Source organism: Balaenoptera physalus, assembly GCF_965194825.1.
Source record: "Balaenoptera physalus genome assembly, chromosome: 4".
NCBI classification, from domain to species: Eukaryota; Metazoa; Chordata; class Mammalia; order Artiodactyla; family Balaenopteridae; genus Balaenoptera; species Balaenoptera physalus.
In genome coordinates, this window is record NC_138891.1 from 120754224 (window position 1) to 120777411 (window position 23188).

The following is a 23188-nucleotide window of genomic DNA, read 5'->3' on the forward strand; positions in this document are numbered from 1 at the left end:
CTCCTGCTACACGACTTTCTCCTGAGACTCCATTTCCAACCCAACTATTTAAAACCTCCATCTGACATTCAACCTCTTTCACTTTGGTCAGTTTCATTTTATTTCTTTCGTTATTTAATCTGTTGGCAAGCTGAAACCATTTTTCTCCTGTAACGTACTTATAGTCTTCAAATATCAGTGGAATTATTTTTATCTCTTATTATGATGACATAAAAGGAGAAAATGATAATTTGAACATCAAGATTTCAGCTACGTAAAAGCTATCTGTCATAGTCAGTAGATATAAATGCTTCCTGCACTTTCCTCTAACTACCCTTGTCCAAGTGTGGTAGAGACATTTTTTTTTATTACAGTTAAGGAAAAAAATTGGTCAAATTATTTGACTGTTTTAGATCAGGATCCTTTAGAGGGTTGGGTGATTATCACTTGGGGTTAGTCTTCAGCTGTGGAGATTACGAATTTATCCATAGAGGATCAGGTTCTGGGAAATCACTTATTCAAAAGAGATAAATTATGTATGAGACGATGCATGTCATAATTTTCAGTATTAAACATGTAGGTCTAATGAGATTGGCCATCTATGCAGTGCGCATTTTTTGTCTATAGGTCCACACTGGTAAGTAGTTTAGCAGGATCCTGTTAACTTTACTTTCAGATTATATCCAGAATCTGACCTCTTCTCACCACAGCTGAGAGTCCCATGGCCTCTTTTCTGGATTAGGTGATAGCCTTTCACTGGTCTCTCTGACAACACCTTGCCCTGCCATAATATATTCTACCAGTCAGTGTGAATTCTCTCATTCCTACGCTTAAACTTCAATAGCTCCTAATTTCACTGGGGAAAAAGCCAAAGCCATGGAAGACCTGTTATTATCTAGGCCCTACTGTCCTTATTAATTCCACTTCAGCCATGCTGGTTTCCTGGCCTTTCTTCAAGCAGGTCAGGCACGCTCCCTTTAGAGCCTTTACTCTGCTTGTTTCCTCTGTCTGGAATAATCTATATGGCTAATTCCTTCCATTCCTTGGAAGTTTTGATTCAAATGTCACTTATTGTTTCAATGAGACCTGAAACTAATGACTCTATTTTAATTTGCAAAAGCACCTGAACACCTGCCCTCCCCACTGACCTTACTAAGCTCTGTATTTTCCCAGAGTACTCATTCACATTAAACAGAACCCCAAGATGTAATGACTTGTCATGCATATTGCTTATTTTCTGTTTTTCTTTGCTAAAATATGTGTTCCACGAGAGCAGAAAATCTGTTTTATATTCACAGATACATTCTGAGGCCTTGAATAAGGCCTGGGTTCAAAAAATACTTCTTAAATAAAAGAGTGAATAAACACATTGAGAGGAACTTTCAATGATTTCATAGGGAAATAGATTAAAATTAGTCACATTTTATTAAGAAATACTTTCAATTTGAAGTAGTATGATGAACTGTATTTTATTATTCTGGGGATGTATTTTCTAAGGAATCAGGATTACTCAGATACATTTCTACCATGAAAAAAATAACTTTTTAATGTACTCTTACTAGATGTCATTCACAGTTGACATTAACTCAAGCCATTTACTTTTCAGGTTATAAAAACAAGGATATTGATCTTTGTAATATAAGGGGCTATTAATAATAAATTACAATGCACATGTGCTCAGGCTATTATTATGTTATAAGCAATTTCATGTAGTCAATCACTTATTTAGAAATGACTTACTGAATAAAAGTTGTAGACATTCATTCATGTATTTAAAAATAATTGTACCTGTTAGTTAGATTCAGGCACTGAGAATACACTAGCAATTCAAAGATGAAAAAGACAAGGTTCTTGTTCCTGAAGAGAACACTGTGTTGGAAAGAAACAAATAAGTAAGCAGATATAAGGCCATGTGATAGGAAAAACAAAAGAGGTGTTTTAATGTTTAACGGAAAGGAAGATTTTAACTTGGAGGTTCCAGAAAGACTTTGCAGAAATGGTGATGTGTGATCTGTGTCCTCAATGACTAGAACCATACCTGGTTAGAGAGAGGTTTTAATATGTGTTGTTTGAATTGAATTGAATTCTCATTGGTAAAAAGAGATAATATAGGATAGATTTTGTCTAAGAAAATTATCTAAATGCATGAATTTCTATTCTGTCCTTTTCCTTACTTTGTAAGATCCATATTACTTCTAGATTTGTAATTAGATTGTATTTAGTATTATGAATACATGCTTCCAAGGTTTACATGGTTGGTCTTCTCACTATGAGTTCCTTATCTCCTGATAATTCCCAATAATTTCTGGTCTTCTCAAATTTTATTGTCTCAATGTTAATGTCTCCACCTGAAATCGAGTTCTAATATCCCACTCACATGAAAAATATACCTACAAAGCACCACCTTTCCCTTGGGACCATGTTTTAGAATCAGCTCTTCCATAGTTTTTCTGCTATGGACTGAATGGTTGTCCCCCACCCCCACCCCAATACGTTGAAATCCTAAACCCCAATGTGATGATATTGGAGATAGGTCCTTTGGGAGGTAATTAGGTCATGAATGTGGAGTCCTCATGATGGTGTCAATATAAATGATCTTATAAGAAGAGACAGGAGAGAGCTCTCTCTTATGTTCTCTCTCTCTGTTATGTGAGGATACAGTAAGGAGGCTGGTGTCCGTGAACCAAAGGAGGGCTCTCATCGGAACCATACCATGCTTGCACCCTGACCTCAGACTTCCAGTCTCCAGAACTGTGAAAAATAATTATTGATTGTTTAGGATAACCAGTCTGTGGTATTTAGTTATGGCAGCCCTGACGGACTAAGAAAGCTTATCAGAAGAAGTAAACCTGCCTTTTTATCTGTATTTCAAAATGGTATGATCTTGATCTATTGAAAATTCTAAAGAATTCTTAAAAAACTAATACAGTTAATAAACAGTTTCAGCAAGGCTGCAGGGTACAAGATCAACATACAAAATCGATTGTATTTCTATACACTAGCAATGAACAATCAGAAAATGGAAATTAAGGCAGAGTAGACCAAAGTTCAGAAAAGTTATTTACCTCCCACAAGTCCCCTTAGTTAATAATAAGTGGCAAATCTAGGGTGACAACCCAAGTCTCTTTGTCTCTAATGGCCTCTGTGTACTTTTCAACATTTCATGAATATATAGGGTAAAAAATATATTTCTTGAAATACTCTTACTTGCCTACTTGATTACCATTTTCATTTAAATTCATTTATTAGTCCATGATCAAAAAAAAAGAAAGTCTGAAAAGACTGTCTTACATTTAACACTGCTCACTTTGAACTGCAGAACAGCGCATGACATTTTTCTTTTAGTTTATGAATTAAATATGAACTATACCTGAATCATTGCCAAAAGTGTGGTCAAAATTTGGACCAGTAGAGGGAGGAAAGGTGTTTCCCTGAATCCTTTCCCATTCATTGTCATCATTTAGATCCTGGATCCAGAAACAAAAGCCATCTTCAAAATTACAGTTGATTTTCTCATAATCTGTAAATTAAAAAAAATAATAAAATACTTCAAATGTAATCAACAATATGACTAATTATAATAGATAGAATTGAAAATAACATAAACTCACACAGTTTATAATTAAGTGGCATGCACAAAATCATTTTTTAGATTCATTTTAACTGTTTAATTCCATTTAGTTAAAAAACAAACACATCATTTTGTTGCCAACTGTGTTCTTATGTTTCTTATACCCCATTAGGCTTCAGTGAAGACAAGCATCTTGTTCTTATTGTTCTTTAATTTTTATAGCTTACCTCTGTTGGCTTACCCACATAAACTTTGTCCCAAATTTTTTGCTCCCCCTATTTATTTACTAAATTTAATACTCTGATCAAAATTAGGTTGATGTGGAACATTCTCAGAATTAGTTTTATGCTAATTTTTTAAGCTTTGAATACTTGCAGTATATAAAAGTTTAATTTTCCTATTGATTTATACTTTTTCTCAAATTGGTTATTTGATTGTTTTGAAGAATGTGAGCTATTTTCTAATTTCTCATTTCTTTGCAAGTATCAAATGGAAAAAGGTATGCATAAGAGATACTCATTAAAGAACTTGCATAATGAAACAGATAATGACCCTGTTCTAAAATATTAGGTCCTGCTACTTTTAAAATTCCATTACAGTATTAAAGCACCTGAAGATTCAAAGGCTAAGGAATAAACAGTACTTACTATTAAGCACATTGCTGTTAAATGCAATGTATGTTGCATTAAAGCCAATATAATCATTTTCATCAGATTGTATAAGAAAAGTGGCAGTAACTTGATTGGAAAAAATCCTAAATGTGCCAGGATTCTGTGACCAGAGAGAAGCTACAAAAGAAAATGAATGACTGTTATATGTACATATATATGTATTCACTTATCTATTGATCTGTCCATCCATCCATTCATCAATCAATCTATTGATTTATCAATTGATCTATCAACCTTTTTATCTGATACTACTGTTAACTAAAAACATTAGTCCTATAGTTAATTTATTTTAAATAAATATCTCTTGTCCTATAATAATAATGTTTCAAATTATTACATATATTTGTGGTTTGATCAACTATATTTTCATTTTTAATTGTTAGTTACATACACTGTAAACACATATAAAAAAAGATCCATTCTTTTACGGAAAAAATTCCTCTAAGAAACATACAAGTTAAACAGTTATAAAACAAAACATGAGTTTGATTCTATCAGGTATTTCCCATGCCACACTAACAGAGGCTAAACTCGATCACAATAGTAGAAATAAGGGTATTTCTTTGGCTTTCTATCCATATAGCTGTAGGACCTCAAAATAATCCTAGGCAATTTAAGGATTGTTTCTACAGATATTGATCTTATCTCTTTTCCATTTAAATTCTAGCTACAAAAGATATTATCTTTCTAGATTTTTTTATTTTCAAGGGTTAATATAGTGCCTGAGAAATAAGAAGTACTCACATGATGATTTACAAAAAAAGCATTGTTATATAAAATTTGCTTTTATAGAAATTTATTATTCAGCACATACATTCTCAAAGGGGGTGATATTGCCTCCTAGGTGGTAAAAATTTGTTTTCAGGGACAGAAAAATTCTTAGTTTTTAAATTTATAAAGCCCAAGATAGCCGTACAGTACATAAACAGGTATAGAGAATATCTGAAATATTAAAATTTCATGGGGAGCAATTAGGGAAGGAAAAGGTCTAAAAGTTTCTTAGTGGGAGTGATAATGAGAAAAAAAAAGGATAGGAAACAATGGCTTAGCATTTTAGTTTGACAGTTTGAACTGGGTATCAGATTCAATTTTATGAAAGGTATCACGCTTGCAGATTGAAGACAAAGCACCACTGTTAATTATTGAGTTCCGAAGAAAGATACTTTCATAAACTACTGAAAAATTCTGTGCTTATCATGTAGAAATTAGTGAAAAAATGTGATTACATGCATGATAATTTCAGTAAAATCTAATGGAAAGAAAACCATGAATAAGCATTGATTTATATCTTACTCTTTTCCCCAGTAAAGTTGTATTTCATTCTTTCAGTATCTTCTCATGAAGAACTGCATTGGTTATTTAGATTCCTTCTACAAGCATATGTAACTGTGTAACCCAAAAGGTTGTCATATTTAAAATCTTTGTAGTCCATAAATGTCTAGTTGCTTAAAGCATGTGAATATTCTAGAAACTTTGCTTCAGACCTATCTGCCTCTCTTTCTTTCTTTCTTTTCTATAGCAATGGAGTTTTGGGGGGGCCATGGCTTCTGGTAGGATCTGAATGTGGCTACTGGTTCAATGGCATCCTTCATGGTTGTGATGTGTTGGATTCCCACGTTGTCTAGTGTTATTGCACTAGTCTAGTGAGTCTGGGGTTTATGTCTTGAGATTCATTAATACGCTTCAGAGTTACACATAAATGTCTAGAAATGGTGTAGAACATTTGTATCTATTGAGGTTTTGTAAATCTTTTATCAGATTCTTAAAGTTGTGACTAGAAAGAGTCCCAGAGCCACAGACGCAGTGGAGAGAATATTATCTTATGCATCCACAAAGGTAGTAGAAGACAGTGGTTAAAAACAGAGGCTCCAGAGTCAGCATGAGATTCATTTCTGGCTCCATGTCTTATGAGACTTCTCAGTGTTTCAGTTTCCTCTGTTGTGGTATAATACCTTCCATAAACATTTGTGATAAGGAGTAAATAAGTAATTTCCACATGATAGAGTGACTGGTATATAGTAAGTGCTCAGTGAATGCTAGCTATTATTCCTTGATGTGCTCAACTGGACTGTAAGCCCTGAAAATGCAGAGACTATACTTAACACTTTCTGAGCCTCTGCCATTGTATCAGAGCATGGGAAACTTTTAATCAATTTTTGGATGCATGAATTAAGATGTGAGTAAATATAACAATAGAGTTTGCCTACATAAAAGAGTCATAAAAGAGTCAGGGCAGGAGTTGAAAGAAAAAAAACAATTTCCTAATAATTTCTAAAGGCTGGATTTTTCTCTACCTGACACAAGAAACTTTTAGACAATAATTCCTTAAGAAAATCCAGTGCCTTTTACTAAAAAACAATATTGCTATGGATATTAAAGTTGCCAAGCAGCCACACTTGTGTGAATTAACTCATTTGTCTTCTAACAATAAAGGCTCTGGTGAATAAGTTTTGCAAAAGAGGAAAGCTGGGAAGCATAATTAAAATTCAGGGGAATTTGGGATGAGGGCAATGGGCAAGGATAATAGACTTTCCACAGAGTATAATTCAACAGATCTAGCTCAAAACTATTTATTTTATCCTATTTATAAGAGAAGAAATTCTGCAGTTAGATTAGCTTCTTTGTGTGTTATAAAAGATTTCTAATATAGTCAACACATTTTATTGAGTGCTCACTATGAATTTGGTATGGTGTTAAATGCTGGAGAAGAAATAACCAAGTTCCACTCTTAGCCTATTAGAAAAGTTCAGATTAATGAATTATAAAAAAATTACTTTGGAATTGATAGATATGGGAGAAATGCCATGGGAGTACTGAGGAAGTAGTTCTTAATTTTTCCAGGCACTATCACTGAAGAATCTTCAAGAGCCTCTGAAAAGTCCAACACCTTAAGCCAGTGCTTGTTAAACTTTTCCATATAACATACCCCTATCAACAGAAGTGAATGAATGGGTACTTCTAACACTACATGAAAGTGTTCTAATAAAAGCATAAATTTTAATAAAAATGCTTTACTGTGAAAAATGTTTGTATATATTATTTAATTCCATGTCCACAATATGATTATTTTTGTTGTAGGATAAGTTGACAATTCAGGAAGATCCACTATGTTTATTACATAACTTCAGCTATATCTATGCCCACTTTTGTGTGATTCAGTTTTAAAATCATGTCCTTAAACTGCTAAGCTCCAATATTGGGGATATGCTATTAACAGCCCTTTGGGAATGGAAGAACAGCTAAGCACTTAGGATATAAAGAATGGTGTAACAACTACACACACAGAAATGCATTTTCCTGGCTTGTCAACTTGAAATTGGTTTCAGCGTGCTCATACAGGCTGTTTTTGTTGTCTTTCTTTGAGGATACATAAATATATCTATGTATTTTTTGAATAAAATATTAATGGAGAATATTTATCATCTTCTACCACTTCCATACCCAGTACTGATAATTATTACCACCAATGAATTGAATATTTTACCTTCATCACTACAGTTTAAAGAAAACATTTTTGAACTACTATCCTGTTAATCTATTCTGATTTACCCTGATTTCCACACTTATTTGGAAAAGACTCTATTGCATTCTATATCATCTATCTATATGAAATGCTCACCTTCCTCTGAAACTCTTTACCAGTCAGAGAACTTTTACATCATGACTCTATATGAAAATGACTGAAAAATGCCTTTAAAATGTGTTCATACTAACTTACCCCTAATCAAGTATATAAGAACTATTTTATGGTACTGGATACTTTGATTTTCTTATAATTCCTTTACATAATCTTATTTTCCTTGATTTAATTAAAATATCTATATATTTTCCACATGAAAAAGATAATTATCTTTATTCTGAATTTTAATTTAATAAAAGTAATTGTGTACACATCTCTCCACAATAAGAAACTTGTTAAAATATTTAGAAAAATAAATGGGATTTTGAATCAAGAGTGAAAGTATCAGCACTGTTACAAAACAAAATAACTTTAGAGTTATAAGAAATGCTATTGATCTCCATTAATTAACTACTATAATACCATGACATATAAACCTGCCGGTTTAAATTTAAATCAACAAATACTAAATTTTTACAATATATCAGGCATGTGCTAGATGCTGGAGGTAAGATATTTTTACATATCTTTAAAAAAGATATTATTTTAAAATTTAAAATGTAATTTTAACAGCTAATGCCATTTCTCATATTTTTTCAAGTTAAATTAAAATATTTAATTTAAAAAACTTTGAAATACATTTATATTTCAAAAAGACCTTAAAAATTAAACAACTACCTATTTGTTATAATTTAAATTCATTTTCTTAGATTTTTTTCTATTTTCTATTTGTATATTTAATTTCTTTATTGCATTTTTATGATAATTACTGTGCATTATTGACATCACTATATATAATGATTCTAAGATTTAGTTATGTATTTCTGATGATCTAAGCATGTGAAAATAAGTAAAAATAGCGTTCAGGCAAATGGTATCTGAAGAGAAGGGAACATGAGGGTAATTTACACCTATCATTTTTGGGCAGTTAACCTCTATGAATTTAGTTTTTATCTGTAAAATAAAGATTGTAATAGCACCTGTGTAATATGGTTTAGGGGAGAATTTTTTTTCTGAGTTAAAGTGCTGAGAACACTACTTTGCATATTGCAAGTGATCAAAGTATGTTAAAATTTATTATTAATATCACATTAGCCCTTGGAGAAATTTATGTGAACTGGCTTATTTGTCCACCTATGTAAATATTTATGTTGACATAATTTTAAGGAACTAGATTTATCAACTACAGAAATAAGTAGATTATGAAATGGCTGGTCCATATATTTAAGCCAAATGTGACTTACCATGAGTTCATCTGTTTTATGTATACTCATGATTATATTTGTACTTGGGGCTTTTAAAGCACAATGAATAAACGCATTGTGTTTGAAGTCGGAGTGTCTGGGTCTGATTTCTATCTCCAACACTAACTAGCTTTGTGGACTTGTGGTCATTTAACTTCTTAGATCTCATTTTCCTCTCCTGTAATGCATACTTTGTAGATTTACTGAAAATAAAGGATATCCACATAGAGCACTCAGTATGATGTGTGTCATATTAAAAGCACCCCCAAAAAAGTACTTATTATTATCATATGCTTAAATATTTCTCAAATCAATAAATCAAAACATTTATTCAATAAGATCTACTTTTCATTATTCACAAGTGCAATTTAAAATCCAAAATTATTAAAATAAATGCAGCTTTATACAAATGTTAATAAGAGTTGTCACTTGTAACCTTATCTTAGCTCTGCTAAGATGACTATTGACTATTCCTCAAAAGTGTGAGGAAAACGAGTTATTCCCTGGACTCCAATGCCACATTCTTTTCTTCATCCTTATTTTATTTCCTCCTGGAATTTCACTCCTACTTTTGTTGGCTACCATGAATAGGTCTATTCATTTGGGGACCAGATGGAATAAAGTGGGGTAGTCACACATGTATTATTAGAGTGTTCCCTGCCCTTTCTCAGCTCCCATCGGTGTCTATGTCCATAATGACAAATGGCTACATAATAACAATACCATCCACACCTTCCATTTAGTGAGACTACATCCTGATCTACTCATTGTTTTACCAACTTTATTAGTAATAGTCCTGCAGGAGACTGAGAAGCAGAGTGCATAATAAAAATAGAAAAAAAAAGAGATTCACTGTTGAAGAAAAATAGTTGTTTTTAGGGTTTGTTTGAATTTTGCTTAATGGGGAGCAACACTTAGTATAGTAGAATTCCACATGATTTTTAAAACATCAATTAGAAGAGGGTCATGTGAAACAGTACATCTTTCATTACTAAGAAGTTTGATTACACAGAGCACTAAATAATTAATTTTTATAATCAGGACTAGTTTTTCTTTTTCCTCTCAGTAACTTAAAGTACAAGCTCATATTTAGTTCAAAATCAAAAAATGGGCGTAAGACCTAAGTAGACATTTCTCCAAAGAAGACATACAGATGGTCAAGAGGCACATGGAAAGATGCTCAACATCACTAAACATTAGAGAAACGCAAATCAAAACTACAATGAAATATCAACTCCCAGTGGTCAGAATGGCCATCATCAAAAAATCTACAAACAATAAATGCTGGAGAGGGTGTGGAGAAAAGGGAACCCTCTTACACTGTTTGTGGGAATGTAAATTGATACAGCCACTGTGGAGAATAGTATGGAGTTTCCTTAAAAAACTAAAAATAGAGCTACCATATGACCCAGCAATCCCACTACTGGGCATATACCCTGAGAAAACCATAATCCGAAAAGACACATGGACCCCAGTGTTCATTGCAGTACTATTTGCAATAGCCAGGTCATGGAAACAACCTAAATGTCCACTGACAGATGAATGGATAAAGAAGATGTGGTACATATATACAATGGAATATTACTCAGCTGTATAAAGGAACAAAATTAGGTCATTTGCAGAGATGTGGATGGACTTACAGTCTGTCATACGGAGTGAAGTAAGTCAGAAAAAGAAAAACAAATATCATATATTAATGCATGTATGTGGAATCTAAAAAAATAGTACAGATGAACTTATTTCCAGGACAGGAATAGAGACACAGATGTAGAGAACAGATGAGTGGACACGGGGGGGAAGGAGAGGGCAGGATGAATTGGGAGATTAGGTTTGACATAAATACACTACCATGTGTAAAATAGATAGCTAGTGGGAACCTTCAGTATAGCACAGGGAGCTCAGCTCAGTGCTCTGTGATGACCTAGATGGGTGGGATGGTGGTGGATGGGAGGGAGGTCCAAGAAGGAGGGGATATATGCATACATATAGCTGATTCACTTCGTTGTACAGCATAAACTAACACAACATTGTAAAGCAATTACACTCCAATAAAAAAAAAACTCTTGCATCGATAAGAGAATGGGTTATTTCACAAATCATATTGCTACATATCTGGAAGAAAATAAAGCCAGACATACAACCTTAAAAAAAAAAAATAATCAAAGGGAAAGCACATCACTCCAAAAAGTTTTCCACATATTTTCATTTGGTAATGGACTGTATATTTGTTTTAACTTACCTCTTAAAATCTTGCTTGAACCCACACCTTCATAAATATTTAATACGTCTGTATAATATGTGTTAAAATAATCAAAGTTCAGTTGAATGGAAAGTCCTTGGTTTACACTAAATTAAAAGCAAAAAAATAGACTATTACACTCTTAACAGTTGGCACAACTCAATGTATTCTAGAATTTGAATGTATTTTTCTAATTGTGATAAAGAATATGTAACATGGGATAGACTCTCTTAATTTTTTAGATGTATGGAACAGTATTTTTAACTATAAGCACAATATTGTACTGCAGCTCTCTTGAACTCTTTCAACTTGCATGACTGAAACTCTATACCCACTGAACAGTAACTCCCCATTTTTTCTCTCCCAGCCTCTGACAACCATTGTACTTTTTGACTCTCTGAGTTTGAATACTTTAGATGCTTCATATAAGTGAAATCATGCAGGATTTGTCCTCCTGTGACTGGCTTATTTCACTTAGCATAATGTTCTCAAGGTGCAACCATGTTGTTGCCTGATAGGATTTCCTTCTTTTAATGACTGAATAATATTCCACTGTATATATAGACCACATTTTCTTTATCTATTCATCTGTCAATGAACATTTAGGTTGTTTCCACCTCTTAGCTATTGTGAATGATGCTGCAATGAACATAGGAGTGTGTATCTTTTAGAGATCTTGACTTCAATTCTTTGGGATAAATACCAAGAAATCGGATTGCTAGATCATATGGTAGTTCTATTTCTTATGGCTTTAGGGAGTCTTCATACTGTTTTCCATACTGACCACACCATTTTGCATTCCAACCAACATCACACAAGGGTTCCAATTTCCCCACATCCTCACCAACATTTATAATGTTCTGTTTTTTTGGTAATGGACATTATGATTTTGATTTGCATCTCTCTGATGATTACTATGTTGAGTGATGCCCTTTAGCCATTTGTATGCCTTTTATTTTTTTTTGAGCAATATCTATTTGAGTCTTTTGCCCACTTTTTATTTGGTCTATTTTGCTAGTGAGTTTTGTAGGAGATCCTTATATATTTTGGATATTATCCCCTTATTAGATATATGGTTTGCAAATATTTGCTTCCATTCCTTAGGTTGCCTTTTCATTCTGTTGTTTTCTATTGTTTCCTTTGCTGTATAGAAGGTTTTTAATGAGATATACTGCCACTTGTTGATTTTTGCATTTGTTGCCTGTGCTTTTGTTTTCAAATCCAGGAAATCATTGTGAAGAGCAATGTTATGAAGCTTTCCTTTTATGTTTTCTTCTAGGAGTTTTATGATTTCAGGTCTTATGTTTAAGCCTTTAATTCATTTTGAGGTTATTTCTTGTGTATGGTGTAAGGTAAAGGTCCAATTTTGTTCTGCAACTGAATATCTAGTTTTACCAACACCATTTGTTGAAGAGACTATATTGTTTCCCCGTTGTGTAGTTTTGACATCCTTGTCAAAGATAATTTGACCATATATGTGTGGGCTTATTTGTGACCTCTCTATTCTGTTTCATTGGTCTGTTTGTCTATTTTTATGCTGGTACTATACTGGTACTGATTACTGTAGCTTTGTAATATATTTTGAAATCAGGAAGTATGAGCTTTGTTCTCTTTCTCAAGATTGTTTTGGCTATTTGGGGTCCTTTGTGGTTCCATATGAATTTTAGGATTCTTTTCTCTTTTAAAATCATTGGGATTTTGATAGAGATTGTGATGGATCTATAGATCATTTTCAGTAGTATGGACATTAGTATATTACATTATTATATTTTAACAATATTAAGTATTCCAATCCATGAACATGAGATGTCTTTCCATTTATTTGTCTTTAAATTCAGTCAGTAATGTTTTATTATTTTCATTGTGTCTTTTACCTCCTTGATTAAGTTTATTCCTAAGTACTTTATTCTTTTTACTGCTATTGTAAATGGGACTATTTTCTTAATTTCCTTTCTGGACGATTAGTGTATAGAAACACAAGTGATCTTTCTATGTGGATTTTGTGTCCTGTAACTTTGTTGAATTTTTTTATTATTTCCAACAAGTTTTTTTGTGGAATTTTATGGTCTTCTATATATAAGATCTTGCCACCTGTGAACAGATAATTTTACTTCTTCCTTTTTTGTTTAGATACATTGTATTTTTTTTTTCTTGCTTAATTGCTCTGGCTAGGACTTCCAGTACTAAGCTGAATAAGAGTGGTGAGAGGGGGCATCCTTGTTTTGTTCCTGATCTTAGAGGAAAAGGCTTTACTTTTTCATCATTGAGTATGATATTTACTCTGGACTTTTCTTGTATGACCTTCATTAGATTTAGGTAATTTCCTTCTATTCCTATTTTGTTGAGTGTTTTTTATCATGATAGGGTGTTGAATTTTGTCAAAAGCTTTTTCTGAATCTGTTGAGAAGATCCTGTGATTTTTAGCCTTCATTCCGTTAATGTGGTGTATCAAATTGATTGATTTTTATATATTGAAACATCCTTGCATCCCAGAGATGAATCTCACTTGGTGATGGTGTATAATCCTTTTAATTTTCCATTGAATTTGGTTTGCTAGTATTTTGCTTAAGGATTTGTGCATTTATATTATCAGGGGTATATTATCAGGAATGTAGTTTTCTTTTCTTGTGGTGACTTTGTCTGGCTTTAGTATCAAAGTGAGTGTTCCTTCTTTTCCAATTTTTGGAAGAGTCTGAAAAAGATTAGTATTAATTCATCTTTAAATATTTGGTAGAATTCACCAGTAAAACCAGTGGGTCATGGTTTTTTGTTGGGAGGTCTTTGGTTACTGATTCAATCTTCTTACTAGTAAATGGTCTGTTCAGAGTTTGTATTTCTTTATGATTCAGTCTTAGTAGATTGTATGTTTCTAGGGATTTATCCTTTTCTTCTAGGTTATTCCATTTAACACTTCTTTTTCTCTATCCTATAAGATTTGGTATGTTGCAGTTGTTGTTTTTTTTTAATTTGCTTCAAGATATTTTCTAATTTCCTTTTTGATTTAGTATGAGATCCATTGACTGTTCAAGAGCAATTAGAACCTTGCAAGTTTCTTTTTCAGTGGTGTCTAATTTTTTGCTCTCTCTGGTGTCTGTATGTGGCGCTGCACATTCTCTGGTCCTACCACAGCAAGTCACCCAACTATACCTTGTTCTCTGCAGCCACAGGCCATGCAAATTGTGCTGGCTCATCAGCTCCACATTCATGCAAGACATATACCCGTTGCTGAGGAAGCTCTTGAAACAGTTAGAATGTTGGAAGAATGCTGCACTTCTTTCTTTCTATCCTTAGGGAGAAGCCTCGAATTGTGCACCTTCTCCCAATTGTATCAAGCCCTGCTGGCCATAGCAAGCTGTACCCACTTCTCTTTGTTCTCAGTATCTCTCAGGCATCCAAACAATACCAGTTCCATCACTTATCCATATGAGGTGAGACAGAAACTAATCCCTCAGGCAGCTCTTGGAAAAGCTGGGACACTGGATGCATGTTTCATCCTTCTTTTTCCTTCCAAGGAAGAAGTAGTGAGTCAAGACTTGTGCTGAGCTGTGCTGTGTTGGGGAAGGAGTTGATGGAGGGTAAAATGAACTTGATCTTCTTGTCCATTTCAGTGCAGCTGTCCTTGGCTTTGTGTTCACCTGGGGTATGCAACTTCTTAACTGAATTCTGGAATTCTCATAAATGTCTTTTGGTTCACATTTCACTGTTAAATCGACATATCTGTGGGGGAACAAAAGCTGAGGCTTCTTGGCTACAGAATAATTCCTATCTCATTATGCCAGCATCTGTATGAAAATCTCCTATGGTGTGATTTAGTCATGGCAGATTGAAAGCTGAGAACACCCTCTATATACATCCTTTGTGCTAAATCTTGAATAAAATTTGGATCAGTTGCTATATATTTGACCTCCAAGCTCTCAATTTGGTTGACCAATCCAATCATTATGATGATCAAAATAATCAAATTGCCAATCTGTGGGGAAAAATGTTCAAATTTTAATTTTCAGTTTGGGGAAAAGGTGTCTAGGGCAATGCCTATTTATAACTCTACTGTCTCACTGAAGTGTAGGATCAGAAATGTGAATAATTCTTTAGTGTTTTGGAGGTATAAGGTTCCCCTGAACTCTGCAAAAAGGAGGAAGGCCAAACAATTAAAGTAGAGCATGGATAATGTTGAAGCTGGCTGAATACTGAAAGGGTGGATAATAGGGAGAGATCTAGTCTCCAAAGCCAAGAAGGAGACTGAGAAGATACTTGGCTTCAGAGGCTGGCTGCGGAGGCAGCTGATTGAACCATGGCTCCTGCCCAGGGGCATGGCAAGTTTGGATTTTCGGTAAGTTATCAGTAGTACCGTGATCAGTTGGTAAACTGGGGACATTCATCACAAATGTAGTTAATTTTGAAACTTTAAGTTTCATGGTTGGGAAATGTCCATTTGGGGCAAGACCTGAGGTTTGGCAAACGTATTAGATTCCTGATGAGGGGCTGGAGGCAGGGCTAAGGTTTAGTCTTCAAGGAGTGGGGTTGACAACACTGCAATGGCAGCAACTAGCAGGGGAGGATTAAAAGACATGTAAGCAGTAACCCAAGTTTTTGGATCTGACCAATGTTTGCTGCCAGGAAGGTGAGGTTAGAACAATGGTGGGTTGTTTTTAAAAAATATTGACACAGGGACCTCAACCCTGGATATCAGATTCCATGGTTCTGGAATGGATTTGGGGATGTACATTTTTAAATACTCCAGGAGCGATTGTGATGTGCTCTCAGGTTTGAGCGTCACTGGAGGAAGATAGGCAGATGCAGAAGATGCCACGCTCATGGGCTACCCTCAGATGTATTTAGTAACCACAGGAGGTTGACAAGGGTGGAAGGAGATCAACGTGAGGGAGCAGGAGATACTCCCAGCCCAGACTGAGAGAAGGAGAGAAAAGCAGATGATGGCAGCTCTTTAAAAAAATTCTACCTCCGTTAGGTCTCTTCAGCCACGCGGAAAGTGAGCCTGCTAGTGAGAACTTTAGGAAATCCAGCATCAAAACTGAAGAAGACAGAGGAAGAAGAAATAAGCTGCCTTCAGGGATGATTTCTGTTATTTTAATGAAAGTTTTGGTGTCTCCAGGCAAGAAAACAGTGAGGTTTTTTTGGTTGTTGTTGTTTGCTTGTTTGTTTTGTTTGTTTTTTTAACAAGTGATGTTGTTTTCAAGAAACTAAAGGATGCAAGAGGAGCTTCCTAGGAAACTTTGTGTTCAGAAGCTGTTTACTTTTTCAAAATAGATAATTGAAAGTAGAGGAGAGAAATGAGTGCATACTTTTTTCTACTTTCTTCTGTTTCAGAAAACCCAACTTATTTGCAATAAAACAAAGGCATTTATAAAGGTGAGATTAATTGGAGAATATCATATCTGATGTTTTTATAATATTAACCACAATTACCTTCTGAATTTTTGAAGGAAAGGATAATTTCCTAAATGTAATTTTTATATTTTACATTTTTGTATCAATAGCTACTCTTTTTAGAGTCTATTTTTACTGAGCATATAGTACAGTGCTAAGTGTTTTACATTCAATATTACTTTTCATAATGACTTTGACCCCTGTAGTTAGAGATACTGAACTCTATAGATGCAGAAATTTTGAGTCTAAGATTTAGTTATTTGTCTGAGATCACATACCTTGAATCTGAAGAAGCCAGATTTGAAGCCCATGCAGACAGTCTCCAGTGCTCACATTCTCCATCACTGACACTGCTACATGTGGTCTTAATATAATCCCAAAATATAGCTTAATTGCATCTTAACCATTTCTCCACTAGTTATTTGGTCTTCCAAGCTTGTAAGAAACATTATTGTCTTTACCCCACTTTGATCACCATTAGGAAAAACAAACCATCAGGTCTAATGCATCTCTAATGTAGTAATCAGTTTTGAGAAGAAAATACACTTAGATTATTTATATAATTTTAAATCATAATTTTATCATGAAGTACAGTATTTATTTATTTTAGATTCTATAGGTTTTAAAAATCATCCCTAGATTAATGGTGGATTTCTTAAAATAGTTTTAAAAATTAAGTGATGGAAAAGGAAGTAAAAAGTATAGAACCATACAAATCTTTAATTAACATAGTGTGATTATTACATAAATGATATTATGTACTATTATAGCAAAAGTTTATTGTGATCTGCTTATAAGACCTCCCTGTAGTTTTGACCTAGCTCTACTAAGAAGTGGATTGAACAATTAAATTATCATTATTTAGTATTAATAAAATTCCAAAGATCACATGAAGAAATCACTGTGTAGTTAGGAATGTAGATCGGTTAGAATTCATTTTCTTTCCATTTTCAAAGGAAGTAATTTAAGATTTTTCTAAGTTTTTCTGCTGACATTTTAGGTAAAGAATTGAATATTTTTCATTTTTTTATGAACAATGTTAATAGTCATTTATAAATGCTTCTCTTTAAATATGATGTGATTATATTAGAAACGATATCCTCTAAATTTTTAAGTTTTCACTTGACAAGAATTACCTAGAACTGCCATTTTAAATACAAAATCTTATCCTTGGGACACAAGTAACATGTTGTTTAGAGCATGAAAAAAAGGAAATTGTGCTCTTAGTTATATCACATGACTTACATGAGGCTGAGCTCCAAAATAGAAACTATTTAAGCAGAACAAGATGTTCTTGGTTCCCTGAATAATGCCAAGTAAATGTGTTTAGAACAATCTTCCCTTCATACTTCATCTCATCTCTGGAATATGTCTACTCAGGAAAACAACTCTTGTGAGTCTTTATGGGGCCATTTCCTATCATTTGTTTGGCAAGAACCCAAAGCTCTGTCTTTTAACCTTCTTTAACCAGCTGTTATAATGATTCCCCATTTTCTAGTGAGTTATCACAATGATTAAAATAAATATATAGTAGGTCAGATTGGGAAACCATAATCCCATCCAGCTGTTAAGAGAAATGAACGAACTAGAATGCATTTCTCAAAGTGAATTCCACAGAGCACTTGTGCTGAATGTTCTGTGGGGAAAATGTTCAGTGGCTTAATAGAAAATATATATACAGTTGACTCTTGAACAATACTGGCTTGAAGTGTGTGGTTCCACTTATACGTAGATATTTTCAATAAATGCATATGACACAAACCATGGGGAACCATAGAACAGAGGGCCAACTGTAATGTTATATGGGGATTTTGACTGCATGGGCTGTTGGCGCCCCTAAGCCTTCTGTTGTCAAGGGTCAACTGTATATTTTGGGGGAAATTTACTTGCATCTTAACTTATTTAAGGCTATGAGAAGTCTTGTATTTTTAAAAAAATTATAATGAGTTTATTTCAGAGCTCCTTATATTTATTCTAGTACAAATGATCTTTACCTTGAAATATCTGAGAGAAACATTAGGTACTACTCCTCTGTGAAAAATGTTTAGGCAAATGTTAAGGTAGACCAGCTATCAGCAGTTTGATTATTTTGATCATCATAATGATTGGATTCGTCAATTGAATTCAGACTTGGAGGTCAAATATATAGTAAATGAACTAAGTGTTATTCAAGATATAACAAAAAGGATGAGTATAATGGTTTCCCATCTCTTGATCTGCCATGACCAAATCACACCATCGGAGATTTCACATGGATGCAAGCATAATGAGAAAGGAACTACTCTGTAGCTAAGATGCAGCTAAGTGAAATACAGTTTCTTGTGACACACAGACATACAGGCATGCTGTTAATTTTGGCAGCATTTGATTTGTGCCAAGCATATGGAAAAAAAACTATCTACAAAGCCCAATGAGATGGTCCCATTTATTGTTCACAGGGCAAAATTCCTTTTTAAAAGTTTAAGAATGAGAGATAAATTTCTTGGACAGGATATCAGTTGGGAAGACTTTGCTTCGTAGTTAATGAAAAAAAATGTCCAAAAAATAAATACATTACTAAAGATGGTAAGACTAACTGCATCAGAGAAAGACTTTATGACTTAAGAACATGGAATAGAAGATGGTATATTACCGTATAATCCACCGACAAACAACACTTGGATTAGAAGACTTTGGATAATGGGGAGCTTCGAAGGACCCAGAAGATCCAGTCAACAAAAATCTTCCATCACAAGCTGTGGCTGTGAAAAAATGGCAATTAATGTTAGACAAAACAATCTTGGAAGGGTTTCTCAAATGAAATGGGATTCAAATTGCCTAAAGAACCTTCATAGAATACTCGTGACTAAACTTATACGAGGTCATTTCACAAAACTAAAATGATCTAATGGAAATAGATCAGACTTCGTGTTTTAAATCTATTATCTATTTTATACTCTTACAGACCCCATTATAGACCCTTTAGAAAATCATTCTATTTTTAAATACCCATAGCTAAGTTGCATTTTTAGTATATTCTTTTATATTTGTAAGAAAACAAATATATCTGAATTGTAAACTTCTAATTTAAAGAAGCAACTATTTTTTGTTTTATTTTCCCCATTAAATTGGAGCTAGGGTGAACCTCCTCTATGCGTACTAAGTGATACGTCTCCCTGAAAATGATCAGAAAATGGCCAGGCAAATGATACATATGGTGCAAGTGGCCTGAAGAGATCCTTCCATTCAATCTACTGCACACAACTTTTAACCTTCATCACTTTTGCTCCTTTTGTATGGACTCACAATCTAGCTCAGTATTTTCATTCAATATTCCTGAGTGTGTTTTTCTTTCCCATGACAACTCATTTTCCTCTTTTAATTCTTGTAGCACATTTATTTCATGTACTTCTCTTACATCTCCTTAATGTCATGAATTACTAGTTGTCTTAATTTATATCTGAGTCATTTTCTACTAGATTAAAATCTTGAAATCATGAACCAGGAGTCATAATTTGTAGCTTTTTATTTTATACTTGCTATGTATAGTATGCATTAAAAATAAAACTGATTTGATTTTCACAATCTTTAGTTTTTCTTAGGTTATTTTCTATATTCTTACTACTGTTGACACCATAATTCTAGAATAATGACTCCTGGAATGTGTCCTTTTTGTTTTGGTATTTTGTTTATTCCTCGTATGTCAGAAGTGTTGATAGAGGGCAGGGAAATCAAGGAAATTTATCAAAATTAAATTGCTGCCCTTGGAATCTGAGTGCAGAATAAGCTAATCCTAAGTTGATAAATGGAAAAACCCACTGTAACATTACACAGTAATTCTGCCAAGTTATAAAACACAAGCTATTATATGACATCAAATATTTTATGTGAACAGAAGAAACAAATTGAAAAGCACATAGAAATCTTGGGAAAAATCCCACATTTTGGTTGGCTTTTTGCTACTTTTGGTGTATATTTTTAAAAGGCATATAAGGTAGAGGCACAAAAAAAGGTAAATAAATTTTAAGATGCAAAGTCCGTTTAAGAATAATGTCCTAGGAATTAATTGCATTGGATTATGCATTGGATTATTATAGCCCAATTCCCAAGAAAAAAAAGAACAAATTAAGAACAGAAAAGATAATAACCCAATATCATAGACTTCAGGAAATTAAAGAGAAAAAATTGTGACTTGTTGAGAGATTTGAATCACTTTATGTGTAATACTTGCTGGAGCAAAAAGGACAATTAAGGCTAATTTGTATGATTTGAAGATAAACAGTAAAATATATGTCTGTTCAATGCAGAGCTAAATCATCTTCTAGTTGTAAAAAAAATCTCCTTCTTCACTCTTAACTCTCTGCGTATCACAAACCACGCCAAATAAATGAGACAATTAATCCCTTAGCTTCAATGACCATAAAAGTAAGAATAGTGTCTGCTTGTATTTTAAGTGATATATGGAGCCTTTTAATCACAGTTTGTCAAGAAACATGTGGGCTCCAAGAGTATAGGCAGTGCAAGAAAATCCACTACTATTATAAGTAGTTTATATTTAAACTATGACACTTAGGAACACAGTAAGGAAGAGCAATCAATCCTACCAGCCCTAAAATACAACTGTTAGCGTTGGTGGAATGTTTATTATGTGCCAGCATTGCTCTAAGGTCATTATATAAGTATTAATGTCCCCTTCACCACAAATTTATGAAGTTTTAGGTGGGGAAGCTGAGGTACAGAGCGGGTAAGTTAACTAACATAAGTTCTTCCAGCTTACAAGGGTTGATTCAAAGCCTGGCAATACCTAATATTAGCCTAATACCGCAATATATAGAGCTATCAGGGTGACATCACTCAGTTGTTGAAAAGCAGGATGTGTGTGTGTGTGTGTGTGTGTGTGTGTGTGTGTGTGTGAGAGAGAGAGAGAGAGAAATTTTAAATGAAAAAAGAAACAGAAAGTTAAAAGAATTTCATCATGTCCAGTGTTTTTAAAATTAGACTATAGATCACGTTTGCAACAGCACTTCACAACAAACAGGAGGGAGCAAAAAAGATAGAGTGAAAAAAAGGGAACAAAACAAGACCGGTTTTAGAATTTGTAAAACCTATTTGCAAAGCTGGTAACACTTTAGTAATTCTTCACATCCACTCACTACATATTCGGGGGGAAGATATCAACAGCTTTGAGCTGTACAATGGGGGTCATACATTTCCAAAAAGCTGAGTGATGACCCTGGTGGCAGAGATTGTTGTATGTTTGCCATACCCTTATTCAGTCCCTTTCTAGGTACATGACTAGACTGCATATCCTAAAATGGGTCACGTGACAGAGTCTGGTTAATAAACTATAGTGAAAGTGATTGTTTTTATCTCCAGATATGATTTCTAAAAAGATCTTCTATAACATTTTTCCATTGTCTCTCCGCAGGTTGCAAAGGATCCAGGGGAGAACTTGGCCCAGAAGGGATGGTGGAGGAACCGGCATCCTGAATGCCTGCAGAGCACAGCCTCTTGCCATCTTTCTTGGACTATAACGTAAGTGATAAATAAACTGTAATTGTCTTACATTGCTAAGATTGTTTATCATAATATTTAGCTTGCCCTTAAGAATATGATCAGTTTGCCTGTTCAATTTTCTATGAAGTTGCTGAGTTTTAGTGCAAATGGATAATCTACAGGTCTAGTTCTGCTCTAAAAGGCCTCTGGGAATTCCTACACTTAAGTAAAGATTAAGAAGAATATTCCTGAACACATTTAAAATAAAATTACAATAATATTGAACTACTTATAATAGCAAAATTCAGAATGCCAAAATATTATCATTTCAAGATATAGGTTTGTGCTAGGGACTTTCTCGTACATTCTTTCATTTAATTTCAGGATATTTCTGGAGAACCTAATGGTACATGTCATGAAGCTGGACAGACTTTTGGCAAAACAGATATAACCCAGCCGTGGCTGAGTAGGATTACTGGGTATTCAGGATTATAATTTTTGACTACGAAGTGCTTTTAAGTGTAGCATCAGAAAAAATTCTCAGTGAGAGATCAATGAGCCTGTCAAATAATATGAGCCATTCTCTTGCACTATCTGAAATTGCCTGTAATGGAATGGGATTCGTATGGGTGTGTTCTTAGGACCCACTGAGAGCGCCCTCTGCTGGCTCAATGTTTATTAGTTGTGTGTTTTCTCAGGGCTTTGAATTCTCCAGGAATGTAAATCAAGCATGATCTCTGCCCATCTATTGTGCACATACCTATAAGGCATGCACATACAGTGTGCATGCAAACAATGTATGGAGACACTTGCCAACTTCCAAACAGGCCTGAACATTAGCCTAAAGGCTGTGAGTCCGCATCTCTTCTTCTCATAGGTCAGCTAAAAAGTGAACTTTCCTGCTGATGCAATTTTCATCAGAAGAAAAAAACAAGAAATCTTGGTGCTGCTATAGTCAGCTATAAGTTGTGAAAACCTAAATAACTAAAGACTAAAAAAGAA

At 33.9% G+C, this 23188-nt stretch overlaps 1 protein-coding gene across 1 annotated transcript in view; it reads right to left on the reverse strand.

The window, feature by feature from the left end:
- Positions 1-23188, reverse strand: part of TMPRSS15 (transmembrane serine protease 15) — a 141398-nt gene that overhangs the window by 84189 nt on the left and 34021 nt on the right. The window contains exons 7-10 of the mRNA XM_082460669.1: positions 19344-19452; positions 11324-11430; positions 4198-4338; positions 3350-3499 (exon numbers count right to left, since the gene is read on the reverse strand). Coding sequence (XP_082316795.1) covers positions 3350-3499; positions 4198-4338; positions 11324-11430; positions 19344-19452 — 507 coding nt within the window. The remainder of the gene's footprint in view (positions 1-3349; positions 3500-4197; positions 4339-11323; positions 11431-19343; positions 19453-23188) is intronic.